This window comes from Nicotiana tabacum, chromosome 3, assembly GCF_000715075.1.
Source record: "Nicotiana tabacum cultivar K326 chromosome 3, ASM71507v2, whole genome shotgun sequence".
In the NCBI taxonomy this organism is placed as follows: Eukaryota; Viridiplantae; Streptophyta; class Magnoliopsida; order Solanales; family Solanaceae; genus Nicotiana; species Nicotiana tabacum.
In genome coordinates, this window is record NC_134082.1 from 148,447,717 (window position 1) to 148,468,134 (window position 20,418).

The following is a 20,418-nucleotide window of genomic DNA, read 5'->3' on the forward strand; positions in this document are numbered from 1 at the left end:
TGCACTATCGACTCTGGTATATCAATAATGTGATCCCTAGACGGGTTTACCTCCCCTTGAGTCGCTTCCACACTTTAATCAATATCAATCTGAACTTCCTCATTAGGTTGCACCATATGTTTAGGACTTCCTCTTCTTGCACCACTTGATCATCATCAACAAGTTGCCTTTGACTTGAGGTGGGTGCATTTCCACCTCTTCCACTTCTTGTGGTCACGGCCATGGCATGACCCGTGTTGTTTCCACCATTTGGATTTACTACTGTGTCAATTGGTAGTGCCCCCTCAAGACAAGAATTTTGAGCTTGAGAGCCATTTGAACTTCTAAGTTGCGGATTGATATGTTGTAAGAGGCAAGTTGGTCATCCGAATCGACATTATTTTTTATGTTAATAAGTAGGGATTTTGACTACTTATTAGTGCCTTTTTAGCTTTTGTTTTAGTCTATAAACATTGAATTGTGTTTTCAAAACTGATGAAATGTGTTAAATTGCAGGAATGTTGGAAGTTGGACTCCCAAGATGAAATTCGACTCAAAAAGGAGTAATCTAAACTCAAGGTAATAGCAGGCACAGAAGCTCACGAAGTGCAGATCGAAGAATTCCATCTACGACCGCAGATGATGAAGAAAAGCCCATCAGACTTTCTAGCAAATTGAGGACCGCACAAGAATTGTGCGGCCACAAAAGTTAGGATATGAACAAAGTTCAGAGAGTGTGCAATTTCCCAATTTCCAAGAAGTGCCTTGCGGCAGCAAAAGTATAGGTGCGGACCGGAGAAGACCAAGTTGCGGCCTCAGTGATAAATCTGCAGACCGTAGAAATGATGCCTCGTGGCCGCAATCAAGAATTGTGCGGCCACAAATCGTAGCTCCTACAATATGAAGAATTCTGTGGACTACACATGGAATTATGCGGCCGCAAAACCTCCCGAGGGGCATTTTTGTTCGAAATTGTCAGCATAATATAAATAGAAGAGTTTCACGAAATTAGGTTAAGTTTTGAATATTAAAAGTATTGTAGCCATTTTTCTTTACTTCTTTAGGAAACTTTAGCTTATTTTGATGATTCAACATTGAATTTCTATCTTTTAATATTTCAATATGAGTTTTATTATCTTTTCTTCTTTATTTTCTTCTATACCCATTATGAGTAGCTAAATTTTTACTAGGGTTATGACACAATCCTATGTGTAAACCTTATGGGTGATTAATTTTGTGCTTGTTTGTGAATGGGTATTTGTTATTTAGCTAGGTTCAAGCTTCAATTGTAGAATTAGTAGTTTTAAACATTGATTCATGCTTATTTGACTTAGTCTCTTCTTGAGAAAGAGGGATCTAGTCTAAGTTAACTTATCTAACAAGGAATTGGGTCAATTGAGAGATTGATTAACCCAAATAAAGGGTTCAACCTAGAGATAGTAACAACCCGACTTGAGCTCTTATCAACCGTTTTGTTAGATACCCATTTGGACTTGAGAAAGCCAAATTGGGCAAAACTACTCTCTAACCAAGAGATATTGAGCGGGCAATATAGTGATGTAAGCTATAATACACCACAGTCAATAAAACAATCATAAAAGTATTTATCCCATTAGGCAAACACCTAGGTCATGGTCACAGCCCTGGGCCTTTTTATATCTTTGAAAAACTATCAAAAACAATCTACTCTAGTTTTATACCTTTAGATTTGCAATTGTTAGCTTAATTTTAAAAGTAGAAACAAAAACTTGTTTGTGGAAGTCCAATCTAGATACTTCACGTACTCATTCTGAATATATACTACTAACTCCCATCTTAGTTCTCTATGGATTCAATCTTGACTCCTTGTTGGGTTTCATTATTGCAAACAACCGTGCCATACCTCTTTAGAGATGTGCATTTGGACGTGATCAGCTTCTTTAGTGTCTCATCAATGGTCGGGGGAAACTGAGGTGCCTGAGAAGTAGAATGCATTGCAACAGTACTAGACAAGTCAGACAGCTTTGCAGTAGCTGTCTGCATCAGTTGTTGAGACTCGCCAATGTCTAGGAGACTCAAGCACAAATAGGGGGCTAGTAGGCATAGGCACTAGCCTAAGAGCTGAGGTGGGAGTTGTGGCAGGAGTTGTAGTAGGGGTTGTGGATGATGGTGGAGGCATAGCTATGACACTTGAGGAAGGCTCAGCCGAAGTGGATGAAACATCAACTGTCTCAGAAACTACCACGGCTGGCTCATCATACTCGCATGTGGTGGTAGGAGGCTGAACTTTCCTCATCGGGTTGTTCGCATCCATCTCTGAGTACCAAGTAAAAGGCTTCTTCAGCTTCAACATTGTATCACAATCCCTCGGCTCTACCTTTGCATCGGTGAGATATTTTGTAATAGTGCTGGGATACGAGTAGGACGATTCATCTTGCCGAACGATCACTGAGATGTTGGCTGACATCACAGCACCCACATTGATAGGGTATCCGACGATGATAGAAGCCACCAGAACTGCTCGAGGAATCGGAGATGAGTCTCATTTTGGCTCGGGTCCAGTCTGTTGTAGACAAAGGTTTGCCACCCCTTCGCCTCAAAACTCAAAGTGCTCCGGTGGATGGGAACCCCAACAACAATCCATGGTGGTGGTGGCCTTGGTGGTGCTAGAATATCAGCTAACCAAGGTCGGGTTTTGTCCCCCAGTGCACACTTCTCCAAATACTCATTCGGCTCAATATCATCAAATCCCAAGTATGTGTTGAGCATATGCTGATCAAACCTCACTTTGAGGTTACATACTTTGGTCACCTTCCTCCCTTTTTTTATATGAGCAACATTGGCATATAATTCTCGAACAATGTACTATTTTTCATCCATTACACTATGAGTGAACCATATCCACTGCTTGCATGCCCTGAATTGTGTCAAAATGGTTAGGTTGTACCTCTCCAAATCTGTCAAGAGAAACTGTCGCTCAAGAGTTAGCGACCTCACTGTCCACCACATACGGAAGCTGGTGAAGGCGGCTAGGTTGACAAAGCGGTCCTCCCAAACCTTTTTCTTCTTTGATCTTTCAAGGCTGGCAACTGTAGCATCTCCCCCTCCGCCATCACCGGGGATATCATGAACTGGTGTATCCTGTGCCTTAGGGACTGGTGTAGCTAATGGCTTAGAAGCCTTACTAGCATTATTCGATCCCTCGGAAGCACTATTAGATGAGGCCGGCTCGTCTCTGATATGGTATATCCCATACGGCCTCAACTGTATGGTCGGCTGCTCCTAAACAAAGGTTGAGTTGCCCTCTGACGCTTTCCTAGATGGGACATATGAGCTTGTCCCAGAGAGGTCTGAACCTCTCCCTCTGCCGGTTGTTGCTTTCTTCCTTACTGTCTGTGGTTGGCCAAGGGTTAAAGGATTTTTGCCTCGACCCCGAGAAGGTTCACCTTTCCCTTTTGAAGTGTTACCTTGTCTTCTAGATCGAACCATTGTCTGTATCAAGCAAAGGTGAGTGTTAGTTACAATTCAATGTTCAAACATACACATGAGTCATGAAAGTAAAGTATAAACTATAATACAGTGAGTGTGTTCAGTTAGATCATACTTGCAGGGAAAGTGATTTGCGGTCCGCACAATTTCACTTGTGACTGCAGATGAGGACTTGTGGACCGTATATTTTTGTTGTGCGGCTACAGAAGTGAAGTGCGGTCCACACAATTTCACTTATGGTCGCACCTCTAAAACCTAAAAAATTATAACTCTCTAATGACAGAGAATTGGTTAATGTGCGGTCGTAACAGGATTTCTGCGGTTCGCACAATTAAACTTGCGGCCGCACATTGGAGTCTCAAAGTAGGGACTCTCTGATGATAGTAACTAGGTTATTTTGAGGTCGCGATGGGAATTTTGCGGTTCGAACATTTTAACTTGCGGTGGCAGATCCCTTCTTCACTAAGTTGCCCTAAGTTCAATATCTGCGGACCCACAAATTCAAGTGCGGCCGCAGATTTCAAAAACTACATACATATCAAATTTTTCTATCTAGGGCTTTCAATTTCGTGCATAATTTGACATGGCTACATCATAGAAACATGAAATTACACTAACCCAATCCCCATATAATATATATCTAGTTAACTCCTTTCAGATTTACCCCACATGGACACACAATTGAACTCGAATAACAAATGGCTTAAAAAGAACAAAAATCTACAAATTAAACTAACTAAAAAGATTAACGTGAACTTGAAGCATACCAGATAGAGTGTGTGAAATGAATTACTGATCAAAGTGGTTGTGTGTGGACAAATAAAATCACCAAGCAAATTTAACACAACACAATTTTTATGCTTAGAGAGTGAAAAACGTAAAAATGAGCCATGCTCCTCTATTTATACTACTTGTTTGCTAAGGGGAAAAAGAACGAGTGCGGTCCACACTCTGTTACCTAGAACCTCATCTCAGCTTTTCATATGCGGTCTGCATAATTTCATGTGCGACCGTAGATCGACATTCGCACTGATAGGCTAAAACTTTAGAGAGTTGTATTTTCATCATCTCGATTGAGCGGTCCGCAAGCTAAATATGTGGCCGAAATGCTCTTTTTCTATAGCACTAATAATATTGTGGTCCGCATAAATCAACAGCGGTCCACATTTCTTAAAACACTTAGCCATATTTTCATCCAAAATTCCTGTAAGTCACACTTAGCCCTGTAGCACACTTCAAATCGAGTTAGAACAAAAATAACACCTAACTATAAAAAAGAAAAAGGAAAAGAAACATGGGTTTCCTCCAAAGAAGCTTCTGATATAACATTGTGGAACGACGCAAAATACCATCAAGTGAAATGAATGACCGCCACGATGTGGCTATCTCTAACCTTTCCCAAATAGTGTTTCACCCGTTGACCATTGATTCTGAATACTTCATTGTTTTTGTTCTTCAAGTCTAATGCATCAAAAGGTGTCACACCCATAATTTCAAAAGGACTACTCCATTTAGACTTTAGCTTCCCGAGAAACATCCTCAACCTTGAGTTAAACAACAATACAAGATCGCCCACCTTGAACTCTTTGTTCCAAATGTATTTATCATGAAGATATTTCATCTTTTCTTTGTAAAAGGACGAACTTGCATAAGTATGGTATCAGAACTCATCTAATTCATTCAAGTGTGCAACCCTCAAGTTAGCGGCTATATCCTAATCAAGATTCAACCCCTTTAGAGCCCACATGACCTTGTGCTCTAAATCCACCAAAAGATGACAAGCTTTTCCGAATACCAACCGATATGGAGACATCCCGATAGGTGTTTTGTAAGTCGTCCTATAAGCCCATAATGCATCATCAAGCTTCTTGGACCAATCTGTCCGATTAGCATTCACCATTTTGGACAAAATACTCTTTATATCCTGGTTGGAGACTTTCACTTGCCCACTAGCTTGTGGGTGATAGGGAGTCGTGACTTTGTGAGTAACACCATACTTGCTAAGTAAAGTGTTGAAATCCCTGTTGCAAAAATGTGACCCCCATTGCTTATAATTGCACGCGAAGTACCACACCTTGTGAAAATTTCTTCTCTAAGAACGCCAGCACACTTCTCACCTCATTGTTGGGTAAAGCAACAACCTTAACCCATTTGGACACATAATCCATTATGACCAAGATGTAGGTATTTCCACAAGAACTCACAAAAAGACCCATGAAGTCAATACCCCATATTTAAAAAATATCAATATCCAAAATGGTAGTGAGAGGTGTTTCATTTTTCTTTGAGATACCACTGGCCCGTTGAAATTCATCACATATTTTCATTAACTCACTTGCATCCTTGTAAAGGGTCGGCCAATAAAAACCACAACTAAGCACTTTGGTTGCTATTATCGCTCCACCATGATGACCACCATATGGCGAAGAATGACAAGCCCCAAGAATTTTACCTTGCCCTTCTTCTGGTACACATCTTCTAATCACCCTCATCCGTACAAATCCGGAAGAGGTATGGTTCATTCCAATAATAATCTTGACAATCCCGTTTGAGCTTCTTCCTTTGGTTTGAAGAGAACTCATCTGGGATGATTCCACATACAAGGAAATTTGCTAAATTCGTGAACCATGGCACCTCTTTCATTGAAATTGCCAAGAGTTGATCATCGGGGAATGAGTCATTAATTTCAAGGCCATCATGCGACCTCCCCTCCTCCTCCAAACGAGACAAGTGGTCTGCCACTTGGTTTTCACTACCCTTTATATCTTGGATATCAATATTAAACTCTTGCAACAAGAGCACTCATCTCATCAACTGAGTTTTGGAGTCTTTCTTGCTCATAAGATAATGAAGTGCCGCATGGTCCGTGTAGACAATGACTTTTGCACCCATTAAGTACGGGCGAAACTTCTCAATTGCAAACACAATAACAAGGAGCTCTTTCTCCGTAACGGTATAGTTGACTTGGGCACTATTTATGGTCTTACTAGCATAGTAGACCGGATGAAAAAATCTTGTTGATGGGTTGCCCCAAAATAGCCCCAACCGCTACGTCACTTGCATCACACATGAGTTCAAAAGGTACACTCCAATTTGGAGCAGTGGTGATAGGAGTAGTTGTCAACTTGAACTTTAACAATTCAAAAGCTCTCATGTAATCATCATTGAAGTTAAACATAGAATCCTTCTCAAGAAACGTGCACAACGGGTTCACCACCTTAGAGAAATCTTTGATGAAGCACCGGTAAAACCCTGCATGGCCTAAGAAACGCCGCACACCCTTCACCAAAGTTGGAGGTGGAAGTTTACAAATTACCTCAATCTTTGTCTTGTCAACTTCATTTTCATTCTTTATGATCTTGTGGTCAAGGACAATGCCTTCCTCGATCATGAAATGACATTTCTCCCAACTGAGCAACAAATTTATTTCTTCACATCTAGCTAATACTTTGTCCAAAGTAGCAAGATAATCATCAAAAGAATTTTCAACCACCGAGAAGTCATCCATGAAAACCTCAAGGTATTCCTCTACCATATCCATGAAAATAGTCATCATACACCTTTGAAAATTCACTGGTGCATTGCATAAACCAAATGACATCCGCTTGAAAACAAAAGTGCCATAGGGACATATAAAGGTTATTTCTCTTGATCTTCTGGAGAAATAAGAATTTGGTTGTAGCCCGAATACCCATCAAGAAAGCAATAAAAAGCACGGTTGGCCAGTCTATCAAGCATTTGATCTAAAAAAGGAAGTGGAAAGTGATCCTTCCTTATGACTTTGTTGAGCTTGCGATTGTCCATACAAACCCTCTAACCGGTCACCAATCTTGTAGGAATCAACTCATTCTTGTCATTGGTGACCACTGTAATGCCTCCTTCTTTGTGACACATTGAACCGGAGAGGTCCATGAACTATCAGAGATGGGGTAGACAACCTCTCCAACCACTTGATAATCTTCTTTTTGACAACTTCTTGCATAGCCTCATTGAACCTCCTTTGATGTTCTATAGATGATTCGGAACCATCCTCCAAGTTGATCTTATGCATGCAAAAGGCGGGGCTTATCCCCCGAATATCCACCAAGGTCCACCCAATAGCCTTCATCCTCTTTTGTAGCAAAGCCAATATGCACGTTAGTCAAACAAGATGAGAGAATAACCGGTAAAGTAGAACAAGGACCAATAAATTCATACCGAAGATGTGGAGGAAATGGCTTCAACTCCAAGGTAGGAGGCTCTTCAATAGAAGGCTTTGTAGGAGGAGTTATCCTATTTTCAAGACCAAGGATAATTTTCGGGGTGCATGGTTGCACGACCCCATTCCATGCAAAGAGTTCAGACATTCCATGAAGCCATCCATCTCATCATCATCAAGTTGAGCAAGACGGCCTCCAACATTGAGTGTAGCACTTGTTTCATCAACAATAACATTGGTTACCAAGTACACAAAAGAGCACACCTCATTGCTATTTGGTTGCCGCATGGAATACCACTTTTTCATCACTAACCCGGAAGGTAAGTTCTCCGGCTTCAACATCACAAAGAGCCTTCCCCGTAGAAAGAAAAGGTCTCCCAAGAATAATCGACACCTCATAATCAACTCCACAATCTAGAATGACAAAATTCGCTGGAAGAATGAATTTATCAACAAAAACCAAAACATCTTCAATCATTCCTAAGGGCATCTTCATAGTACGATCGGCCATTTGCAATCTCATAGATGGGGGTCTTGGTTGCCCAATTCCCAAAGTCTTGAAAACCGAATAGGGCATGAAATTAATACTTGCCCCAAGATTACACAAAGCTTTAGCAAACTTGGCACTTCCAATTGTACAAGGAATCGTGAAAGCACCAGAATCCTCCAACTTAGGAGCCATTGAATGCACAATTGCACTCACTTGATGAGTGACTTTGATGGTTTCAAAATTCATTGACCGCTTCTTTGTCACGAGATCCTTTATAGACTTTGCATAACCGGGCATTTGTTCCAAAGCTTCAACTAATAGCACATTGATTGAGAGAATCTTCATCATTTGAATGAACTTCTTGAATTTATTCTCACCATTTTTCTTGGCAAGCCTTTGAGGTTATGGAGGTGGAGTCTTAGGCAATAATGCCTTAGCCTTTTGCACTTCCGGCTCTGATATATCAATAATGTGATCCATAGACGGGTTTACCTCCTTTTGAGTCTCTTCCACACTATCATCAATATCAATCGGAACTTCCTCATTAGGTTGCACCATATTGTTCGAGACCTCCTCTTCTTTCACCACTTGATCATCATCAACAAGTTTCATTTGACTTGAGGTGGGTGCATTCCCACCTCTTCCACTTCTTGTGGTCACGACCATGGCATTCCCCGTGTTGTTTCCACCCTTTGGGTTTACTACAGTGTCACTTGGTAATGCCCTCTTAGGACGAGAATTTAGAGCTTGAGAGATTTGCCCCATTTGAACTTCTAAGTTGGGGATTGATATGTTGTGTGAGGAAAGTTGGTCATACGAATCAGCATTCTTTTCCATCATTTGCTTGAACACATTTTCCATATGCCCCATCTTATTGTTTGAAGAACTTGGACCATAGGAAGGATAAAGAGGCGGGTTGCTCGGTTGTTGATTCATTGGGGGCCTTTAAAAACCCAACCCCTGGTTGCCTTGATTGTTGTATCATACGCTTTGATTGTCCCCCCCTCCCCCCCCCCCCATTTCCTTAATTATTTCCACTCCAATTTCCTTGATTGTTGTTGTTATGCCAATTCCCTTGATTATTGTTACCACTCTAATTTCCTTGATTGTTAGAATTCCAATTACCTTGATTGTTTTGAGGTCGTCATTGTTGTTGGTTTAGGCGTTGAAAGTTTGTTTCTTTTCCCTTGAAAATTGTTCACATATTGCACTTCCTCCTCTTGTTCATTATAGGAATTATCTTGCTCAAAACCACTATCGTCTTGCTCATAGTTCTCCACTCGATTTGCACTTGAGGACCTTTGGCCCTTCCCTTGTTTAGCATCATGTTCACCCATTCCATGGCATTGACTTGCTTAGAATTTTGCACTTGATGAAGTTGAGCCTTTGCTAGTTGATTCATGGTAGTAGTCAATTCGGCAATGTTTTGCCCATGGTCATGTAATTCTTTGTGAAGGTGGATCATATTCGGTATCACTTTGTGGAACATTGGCCCGGGATTTCCAAACCGGTGACGTTTCCGCAATTTCATCCAAATTCTCACATGCCTTCATAGTCATAAAGTTCCCACCGGCAAGTTGATTCACTACACATTGGTTGGTTGTGTTGATCCCACAATAGAAGGTTTGTTGAATCATGTTTTCCGTCATATTGTTGTTGGGACATTCCTTAACCATTGTTGTTCTATAGCGCTCTTATACCTCGTGTAGTGGTTCATTTGACTTTTGCTTGAATGCCAAAATATCATCTCGAAGTGTAGCCATGTGCCCGAGAGAGAAGAACTTAGCAATAAATTTTTCCGCCAACTCATCCCAAGTGTGAATGGAATGGTTCGGTAATTGTTCAAACCAATCTAAAGCTTTCCCCCGTGTAGAGAACCAAAAAAAGCCTTAGCCTCAATGCATCCTCGCAGACATTTGTTTGTTTGTTCCCCTATCAAGTATCCACAAACCCCTTCAAATAATTATACGCATTTTGAGTTGGAGCACCGGTGAAGAAACCCCGTTGCTCAAGCAAAATGAGCATCACATTGGTGATTTAGAAGTTGTACGCCCTAATATGGGGAGGGAATATTGCACTAGCATATCTTTCACTAGGTAACACCTAGTGTGGAGCCGCTCGTGATGGAGGTGGGGGTGGATCGGGTACATTGTCATGAGGCACCCGGCCTCTTCGGTTGGCTTGAGGTTTAATTCTAAAATTAAAGCATGAACTAAGCTAAATAACCAACACCCAATCATAAACAAGCATTAAATTAAATATCCACAAGGTTTACACACTAGGATTGAGTCACATCCCTAGTAAAAATCTTGCTACTCATAATGAGAATGGAAGAAAATAAAGAAAGAAAAGCTAATTAAACTCGTAATCAAGGATTAAAATAGTAAAAGATAATGTAAAAATACTAAATTGGTTACAAACTTCCTAAAGTAGTAAAAGGTAACGGCTACAACAACTTTTTCTTCCAAACTTGACCTATATTTGTGAAACTTGTCTATTTATAGTGGGCCAAAATTCAATGACAAAAATATCCCTCGGGAGGTTCTGCGGCCGCACAATTCATGTGCGGTCCGCAGATTTCTTCAGTTGGCAGGTGAGTAGATTCTGTAGCCGCACATTTCTGGATTGCAGCTGCAAAGCAACTTTTGCGGCTGCACAATTCTTGTGCGGTCCGCACTTCAGCATGATGTCAGGATTTGGTCTTCTGCACACTCTCTGAACTTGGAATTATTTATTAGTGCAGACCCTATTTTGTGGCCGCACATCTGTCAAAATCATGTTGGGGTCTTTAACTTGGGTTGCGGCCGCAGATGGAATTTTGCGGTCCAAAATTTCTTCTACGGCCGATGAATTCCTTCTAGGGACCGCACTTCTTTGCTTCTGCGCCTTTTTTTCCTTATGCTTTAGAACACTTCTTTTGAGTCGGATTTCATCATGGGAGATCAAACTTCCAATATTCCTGTAATTTTCACAATTTTATCAGTTTCGAAAACACAAATCAATACTTTCGGACTAAAACAAAAGTAAAGAGTTGTCCCCACTAGTTAATGAGTTATCAGGAGGTGAGGAGAAAGGAAATATGGGATCTGTGGAAAGGGCATATGTAGTAAATGGAAACTTGGATTCATGGAAATGAACATCCCTAGAGACAAGATTTTCTTGGTGTCCAATTTTAGCAACTTGTAACCCTTTTGACCCAAAGGGTAGCCTAAAAACACACATGCCTTTGCTCTGGGGTTAAACTTGCTTCTACCATTAGATAAAGTAGAAACATAACAAAGACAACCAAATTTTCTAAGAGAATCATAGGAAGGGGGTTGTCCAAATAGCGTGAAATAAAGGGTCTGACCCTTAAGTACTTTAGAAGGCAGCCTATTAATTAAAAATATAGCAGTCAACAGACACTCACCTCAGTAACAAATAGGATTTTGTAATTGAAAGAGCAATGCTCTTGCCATTTCCAAAAGATGTATGTGTTTCCTCTCAACTATGCCATTTTGTTGAGGGGTTGCAACGCAAGATGTTTGGTGAATTATTCCTTGAGAGGAAAGAAAAACAGCTTCTTGAGATCCTTTCCCAAGCTCAAAAGCATTATCTGTCCTTATTTTCTGTACTTTCACACAAAACTGTCTTTCAACCATTGTTAGGAAATTCTTTAGTACCCTAAAAGCATTACTTTTGGTACTAATTAGGAAGGTCCAAGTCTCTCTGCTAAAATCATCCACAATGGTTAAAAAATATTTAAATCTATTATAAGTAGGAACTTTGTGTAGACCCCAAATATCTATATGTATTAACTAAAATGCTCTTTTGGATTTAATTTGACTTAAAGGAAAAGGATTAAAAGTTTGCCTAGCTTTGGGGCATATATCACAGAAACATTCAGAATTGGAAGGAAATGAAATAAAACTGAGATGCTTCATTGATGAAAAAAGCCAAATGCCCCAATCTAATGTGTCAAAGGTTTACATGAGAGATTGCATTTGAAAAAAATAAAAAGGAACTGAAACATGACTAAAAATATTTTGTTCTGATGTTTGAACTACATTTTCTTGATTCATAAACTTAGTACTATCAGCATTAGGCTCCAATAGATATAATCCTTCTCTAGCTTCACCAAAAACTTGATGCCTCTTCAATAAAGGGGTCTGCAACAGACATTAACTAGATGAGAATGAGATAATGCAATATGAACAAAATCTATTTACTGATAGTAAATTGTATATGAAACTTGGGACATGAAAAACATTTTCCAGAACAAAATTAGGTAAGATAGAAATCCTGCCTATATGAGTGACTATGACTTTGAAAGAATTAGGAAGATTAATATTATAGGAACTGGAAAAGGAGATAAAGCATTTGAGTCAAAGAATATTTGATAATTGTACCAGCTACAACATTTGCATTAATCTCTGAACTAGAACTTCCCGATTCTCCCACTTTGACATGTTTGATCCATTGAACCAAGTGTGAAAACTGATCTTTAGAAAAATGTTGATTCAGTATTTGATTGTAGTTGTTGTTGTTTGGATCTTCTCCCTGGTCTCCACATAAAATTACATTGCTCCTGATTGTTCCCTGATTTCCTTTCCCATTAGTGAACTCGAAATCCTCAAGAAAGCCTATGATCATATAACAATCAGCCAAAGAGTGTCATGTCTTCTTGCAATAGGTGCAAGATACATTAGGGTTGAACTTTGTCTTCTTTCCTTTGAAAGTTGAGGTCCTTTATGGTGAAAACCCATGTTTTTTAAGGTTATTCCCATACTTTTGAGGTTGTTTAGCTAGTAAACCTTTGTGACTGCTTCCCATTCCTTTGTGGAAAATTCCCTTAAAATGAATTACCTTATTCCCTACCATGAATGATGAGGAATCAGGAGAAATGAGAGGATTAGCATAGACTTCTCTTTGATTTTTATCCTGGAGAACAAGGGAGTAGGCACAATTTATGTTGGGTAGAGGGTTCATCATGAGTATATTTCCTCTTGCTTGACCATAAGCATTATTCAATCCCGTAAGGAATTGAATTGAGTCTTTCATCCTCTAGTGACTTCTCCAATTTCTGCTTACCTACACAAACACATAGGCAATTGCATTTTGGCATCACAGTTGAGTGAGTCCCACGATCTTTTGAGTTTTGTGGAGTAGCTTGCTATGTCATTTGTACCTTGTACTAATCCAAATTGTTCTTTCCTCATGTGGTATAATTTTGCTCCATTTGACTGACCAAACTTGTATTCCAAGCTTGTCCAGAGGTCTTTTGCAGATTTTGGACAGTGAGTTCAGCAGCCAGGATTACCATGTCATTGCATCTGCTCTAAGGTTGATAATCTTTTGAAGTGAGAGCAAGTGCAGGGCATGAACCATTGATAAATCTCAATTTATTTTTAGCTGAAAGGGCTATCAGTACTGATCTTCACCAGCCATGAAATCCTCTCCCATCAAAAGCAGCATTAACAAGTGTCATTCCAGGAGCATAAAATGAATGAGAAAAGTAAGGATGATTCTGATCAATGGTGACTGCATTTCCAGGTGCAGATTGAGTAGGGAGGTCTAAGTACTGTCAGACATGATGAATGTGATGGAAAATTCTCACAAAAACGATGATGAAAAACTTTCTTCAAGGATCGAGCCTCACTGCTCTGATACCATGTAAGATTATAAAGAATTGAAAAGAGAATCTGCAGAATTATATATATATATATATATATATACACACACACACACACACACACAACATATCCTCTATATATTCTATGTAAATAAAAAAAATCATAAAAGAAAATAAAGTCTTGTACAATTGTCTAATTGTTATTTATTTGCTACCAATTAACAAACTAACTGTATTTATTCTTTATAGTGCTATCTACACGTCTCACATGTGGAAATAATTTTGGCATCCAATGCTTCATAGTTGTTCCTCGCATGATCTGAATAGTTGAGATTAAATCTATCACTTCTTTTATCAATGGTTGTGATTGCTCTGTATCTCAAATCCTTATGTGCAAATAAAACTTTCTTATTCCTTGTTATATCCGAAACATCTTCCTTTGTCGGGAGCCCTAAATTCCTTTTCTTGCTTTCATTTAATCGTTCATGGGGCTTCTTCTCATCAATAACATAGATTCAAGAACAAGCTATCAACGTCCTATTAGATTCGAAAATATGTTCACGAAAGTAATACAAATTCAATACTAAACTAGCATGCACTCAAATTGACATTACAACATGAGGAATTGAGTAATACATTGTTTAATTTTTGAGATATTATAGAAATCATAGTTCTCTGAAAAGAATATTATAATTTGTTATAAAATCTCTGATTTATAATCACAATCTATTCTAAAGAATAAGGTTTATCGAAATAGATCTTCACCAACATCCCCCCAATACTTGTTGTTAAAGATTAATGAACATCATTCCAAGTCTAATTACAAGATCAAAAGCCACTCTGGAAATGGCTCTCTACGTCTTTGACGTAATTGTGCTTGAAAAACAAAATTCAATATGAGGTGGCAACAATACAAAATTGCAACATAGCTGATTATAACACTTGCATCTCTCAAATTAATCCAACTGTTTAGTACAAAGAACGAACCATGGCTTGAGAAATCGCTTCATAAAAATAATATGCTTTTCAATCATAAATATTTGCGAGGAAACAAATTCTTAATACATAGATTTCAATGCAATCCTGACCTTTTGCAACACAATTTCAATGGAACAATACCAAGCAATCAATCACTCTTTCCCTCTTGGGCACCAATTTCTTGCAAGTAATGTTCGGCATCTAAAGCTGCCATGCACCCTACAAGCATGCCCCAAAACAGGAACCAAAAAACATTAGGCCGTGTGTTATTTCGAGAGAAACGTGCTTCGTCCAGACACAATTGTTACACTTGAAGAACATAATGGCAAAATCATGAAGTAAAACAAAAGCAATTAAAATAAACATATTGATGCAATTATCACTAGCTTCCCCAAAGGCATAACCATTTCAGATAAACATTGTGTACAACTTTTACATGATAAGTAAATTTCCTACCATTTTTTTCACATTAGTATAACTCAGAGATCTAGGGTCTTGTATGGGTAGAAATTCCAACAATAGAATTCGTGAACATCTCGAGTATCAAAATGTTAAGGTGTTAATATCAGTATCCAACCAAGCTTAGCATATAGAGATATTCTTGATTAAAGTTGCAACAAATGTTTAGAAAAGAAAAGGCAAGAGGCATCATACAAAGTTTCTAAGCACCAACTGCAAAGGTACCAGCATTGCATAGAGCACCCAACAGAAATCAAATTGTTTCACAAGGTACTCTTTATGTTTGCGGAAGCTACTAACCGCACCCAACAGATACCATATTTCTTTCACAAGGTCATTCCTCTAAAATGTTTCTTTCTCAGATTAATTTATCAGGAAAAATGTTTCCTTCTCAAGGATGCTCCAAATATAAAAATGAATCAACATTACTATTGCACAAGCATAACGTAAAATTCAATGCCAAATGTAAGGATCCTAAAAATTCCATCTCAAAAAAAAAAATGTAAGGATCCTAAAAAAGCAAACCTAGTTCAATAACATGTCCTAAACTTAGTAGGATCCCTTAGACACATTTCTGTAAATTACGGAAACTAGCAGAAGTACAGAGCTTAATAAAAAAAAAAAAGCTCCAGCAAACAAGTCCTAGAACATATACCGCAACCTTTATCCATTTGACAATTATATATCTTCCAAGGAAATCAGAATACCTCACAACAGTACTAGAAACAATATGGACGAGTTGCTACAAATTTTTCTTTAAACAAAAATCCCTTTTCTGCAAACACTATGATCTAACCCAGCATTTACATAGCCACAAACTAGTAATAAATCTTACAATTGCATAATCTTAAACCACGTGAAAAATCAATATTGAAAAGAATCACATGCACAATTTCTCAAAGCTTGAGTATTTAATTTTTTTTCATTGAGTCACTTTTTTTTTTAATCAGAGAAGCTAAATAGTCAACTGGTTTCAGTAGAGCAAACTGGTTTAACTATTCGGTATTTGCTATGAAATCGTTCTGTCAGAGATAAATCGGTAGGACCTAAATCCCACCTTAGAATGGTAAAACAGTTTTCAAAAGACCATACTTTTGGAATAAAATATCCCGATTTTTTCATCACCAAAAAGGCCCGTTATTATGTAAATGGATTAACCAAAGCTCAGATTGATGCTTGTATTTCTTTGATATGAAGGCATCAGAAGATCCTAGAATCACGATTTCTATGATTATAGTGAAACATGAGGCTATTAATTCTCTTACTGAGTTCGAAAACATTTTTACAATCCCTAAAAGATGGTTTATGTTGAACCTTTCTTTCTAAAAAAGATGGTTTATCCAAAGAATTCGGACAAGATGCCATCTAGACCAGCCAGAAAATTGTTGTTTTAAAGGATTATCTTCTTGGCATTGGTTTCATATCGAGGCAGATATCACTAGAGTTATTTAAAAAAAAGAAGCACCTTTAAGCAATGAGAAATCTGAAGTTTTGTAAATCATGGCAAGGTCTAAATGATAATCAGGTGAGTTTTTCCAACACAAAAACACTTCTCTAAATTTAAATCATTAATCAAGTAATTTGTTTTATGCTAGTGATGGCTATTGAACCAAAGAAAAATCTGAGATTGGAACAAAATACAAAAAACTGCATTTAAACCCTTTTTCTTGTCCATCACAAGGGCAGCCCCACCACCCAAGCTATGGGATCGAGGTCCTTACACTAGAAACCTCTCCAAGAACATTTCAAGCATATTTGCAACGCATAGACTAATGTTCAAGTGATACTTTAAGCAGCACGGTGCCTTGCCACCCCCTAAGGCGATCTCCATATGTATTATTGGTTTCTTCATATCATATATTTGCTCTATTCTTACTGCTTATATCGAGAAGTTCCTCTTCCAATAACCAAATCAAATTAACACGACACTGATGGGACTGTTTTTGGTTCCTTTTCTTCTAAATATTACATTAAGGTAGCTCAAAAGAAACCATTGTGAATGATACAAATTATAAAACTAAGGTAAACCACTATAAAAGACAGCCATTATGTCACTTGACGAATTGGTTTTCTTCAGCAAATATCCAGACAGGATAGCTGCAAAGAGTGCATTCTCTACTTCATTATTGATAAAACTAAAAGTTTGCTATACTAATGAAACATCTCTCTGCTAACGTTTTAGACCAAATATCAACGAGAGAAATATGCACAAGCATTCAACAACATCTAAGGGCATTAGCCAGTTAATTGACATTCAAATTCTACAAAGGTTAGAAATCACAACCAAGAATAAAAAGAAAAGTAGTTATACTGAGTTAAGCAAAGCAATAAACTAAAGCAAGTCCGAACAACTAACCTGAGCCAGCAGCTGTAATAGCTTGCCTATACTTCTTATCCTGCACATCACCAGCAGCAAAAACACCCCTAACACTGGTCAACGTCGTCCCCAGCTTAGTCACAACATACCCATCAGAATCCAACTCTAACTGCCCGTCCAAAAACTTAGTAGCTGGTTCATGCCCAATGGCGAAAAACAAACCTGAAACCTGCAAATCCGAAACTTGCCCAGTAACAACATTCTTCACCTTCAATCCACCCAATAGCTTCTCCCCATAAGCCTCCACTACACTTGAGTTCCAAATCACCTCTATTTTAGGGTTACTCAATGCTCTACTTTGCATAATCTTCGATGCCCTAAACTCATCCCTCCTATGAATAATATACACTTTAGAACCATATTTAGTCAAAAAATTAGCTTCTTCCATAGCTGAATCCCCACCACCAATCACCGCCAACGGCTTATTCCTAAAAATCGGAGCCGCGCCATCACAAACGGCGCAGGCCGAAATTCCCCTATTCCAGAACCCGTCATTGCCGGAGCCGGGAAATTCAAGCCGCTTAGCTACAGCACCGGTAGCAACAATAACGGCGTCAGCTAACACAGTCCTATCAGACGAAACAATCTCAAAAGGACTTTTAGAAAAGTCAACTTTAGTTACAGTTTCAGTATGAATTTGTGTCCCGAAACGAACGGACTGCGCACGGCACCGTTCCATTAGCTCACCACCGCCAATACCTTCAGGAAAACCGGGAAAGTTCTCGACATCGGTGGTGGTCGTAAGCTGACCGCCGGGAGCTATGTCGTTAGCCATCCATCCTTCGAAGAGGATCGGCTTTAGTTCGGCACGTGCGGCGTAAATGGCGGCCGTGTGAGCTGCGGGGCCGCTGCCGATGATACAGAGGGGGGTTTTTAGGGTTTTGGGAAGATCGTCCATGGAGGAGATTTTGGGAGAATTAGCGGAGGAGGTGGTGGAGAGGGCAGCGACGGGAATTAGGTTACGGGCTTTTTTGAGGGTATTTAAGAGTTTTGGCCAACAGTTCCCCCTCATATTTTTGCTTTGAATAGAATGGGTTTTAGTTTGACTTTGCAACCAGACAACTGTTTAAATATGAATATTGAATGGGGAAATGTGTACTACTATATCATATTGGAAATATAGTTTTGGAAGCAAAACCATATTCGGAATCCAATTACATGCTTAGCTTAGTTCAACATCTTATTCCTTCTTTTTTATTGTTTTTAATGGAGTTCTTATTTTGGAGGTAAATTGAAGCCAAGTTATTCCTTGTCATCCTTGTTTATATTATATGAATATGACTTCTTTTGTACTTAGTTTTCTGAGATTAGTTTCTAGAGAAGTTCTCAAACAAAAAATTTGAATTCCGGATATGATATCAAAGGAAAATCATATAAAGCAATCCTCGAACACTTGGTTCGACAAGTTAATAAGGGCATAGTTTAGCTTGATTATAAAGGTGTGTTTCTAATCAATATATGTTTCATAATAAAAGTCAAATTATAGTAAATATTTATAATATTATAGTCACCATCTCACCGGTGATGATATTGATGAGACTGCACGATTGAAGACTTACGTGAGGGCACTTTTGATACAAATTGTATATTTTGACTAGTTAAAGGCAGGGACAGATCTATGCATAGAGTTGGGAAGGTATGCCATCCGCTCACTTCGGATAAAATCTTGTATATGTATTACTAGTATTTTCCTCAAATATCCTACATAACAGAATGAGTGGCACCCGAGACGAAACGGATGTAGGTGCCATGGTTGAAGTGCCGAAATTTCACGTAAAAGACCTAGGATCAAGACTAATTTTGGTCCTTGTCATTCCTTTTGTTACCTTATCCCCTTTCCTTTCTTTTCTGTATGCTCCTTTTGTTAATTTTTCTTATTTTCTTCATCTTTGTTATTCATTTTTTGGTGTAATCTCATTTTTATTATTTATTTATATTGTTTATTTGCTTCTGTCACGACCCAATTCCATTATAGGTCATGATGGCGTCTAACACCCTTGTCAAGCAAGCCAACGCGGAAGTATTAATAAGTTCTCATTTTCACTTTACTAAAACAAGTGCAGAAATTTCTAAATTTGAAGTTAAAAGCATGTGATAATTAGTAACGTACAAAAATAGTTATACAATCCCCCAAAAGAATAGTCCACCAATGTGTGTGCCAAGACCTGGTGTCACAACTTTATGAACAACTAGTAGAATATACAAAAGAATAAATATATCCTACTGTCTGAAATAGAATAGACATCCAAAATACAGAGAGACTCCATCATGCTGTTGAACGGCACAGGAAGGGAGCAGCTCACCGTGAAAGTCTCGGACACTGATCAAGAATGCGCACCAGACTGGTAACCAGATGTACCTGCCTCAGATCCTGTACAATTAAGTAGAGAAGTGTAGTATGAGTACATAAACAATATGTACCCAGTAAGTATCTTGTCTAATCTCGAAGAAGTAGAGACGAGAGGTCGACTTGTCACTTACTAGGGCATACAAATAATTAACAGTTTATAGCAAGAAATAACAGGTCCTTCCCTAGATAATAACACAGTTGGTCACTTACATCTCAGGGCATATAACAAAGCTCAATCCACAGAAAAATACTGAGTAAAAGCATGCGAAAGTAGTGCTGAGGTCGTACGGCCCGATCTAACATAAAAGTAAATTGTGCACTGCCGAGGGTCGAACGACGCAAACCATAGATGCATCTATTACCCCGCTCGCAAATCAGACATGCGACGCGGTCAAATGTAATTAAACACAACAACAAGCAGACAAGAATATATATTTGGGGAGCAACTACTCACAAAAATATCAACTTCTCTTTAAAAGGGCCAAGAAAGATAATATTCCTCTTACTA

General features: G+C 38.7%; 1 protein-coding gene across 1 annotated transcript; it reads right to left on the reverse strand.

Moving 5' to 3' along the window:
* Positions 1–14,676: 14,676 nt before the first annotated feature.
* Positions 14,677–18,605, reverse strand: LOC107772125 (thioredoxin reductase NTRB). The gene is made up of 2 exons (XM_016591610.2): positions 17,540–18,605; positions 14,677–14,943 (listed from the first exon to the last, which is right to left on the reverse strand). Exons 1-2 carry the CDS (start codon positions 18,570–18,572, stop codon positions 14,873–14,875), a joined length of 1,104 nt encoding a protein of 367 aa, XP_016447096.2. The 5' UTR covers positions 18,573–18,605; the 3' UTR covers positions 14,677–14,872.
* Between the last annotated feature and the right edge of the window lie 1,813 nt (positions 18,606–20,418).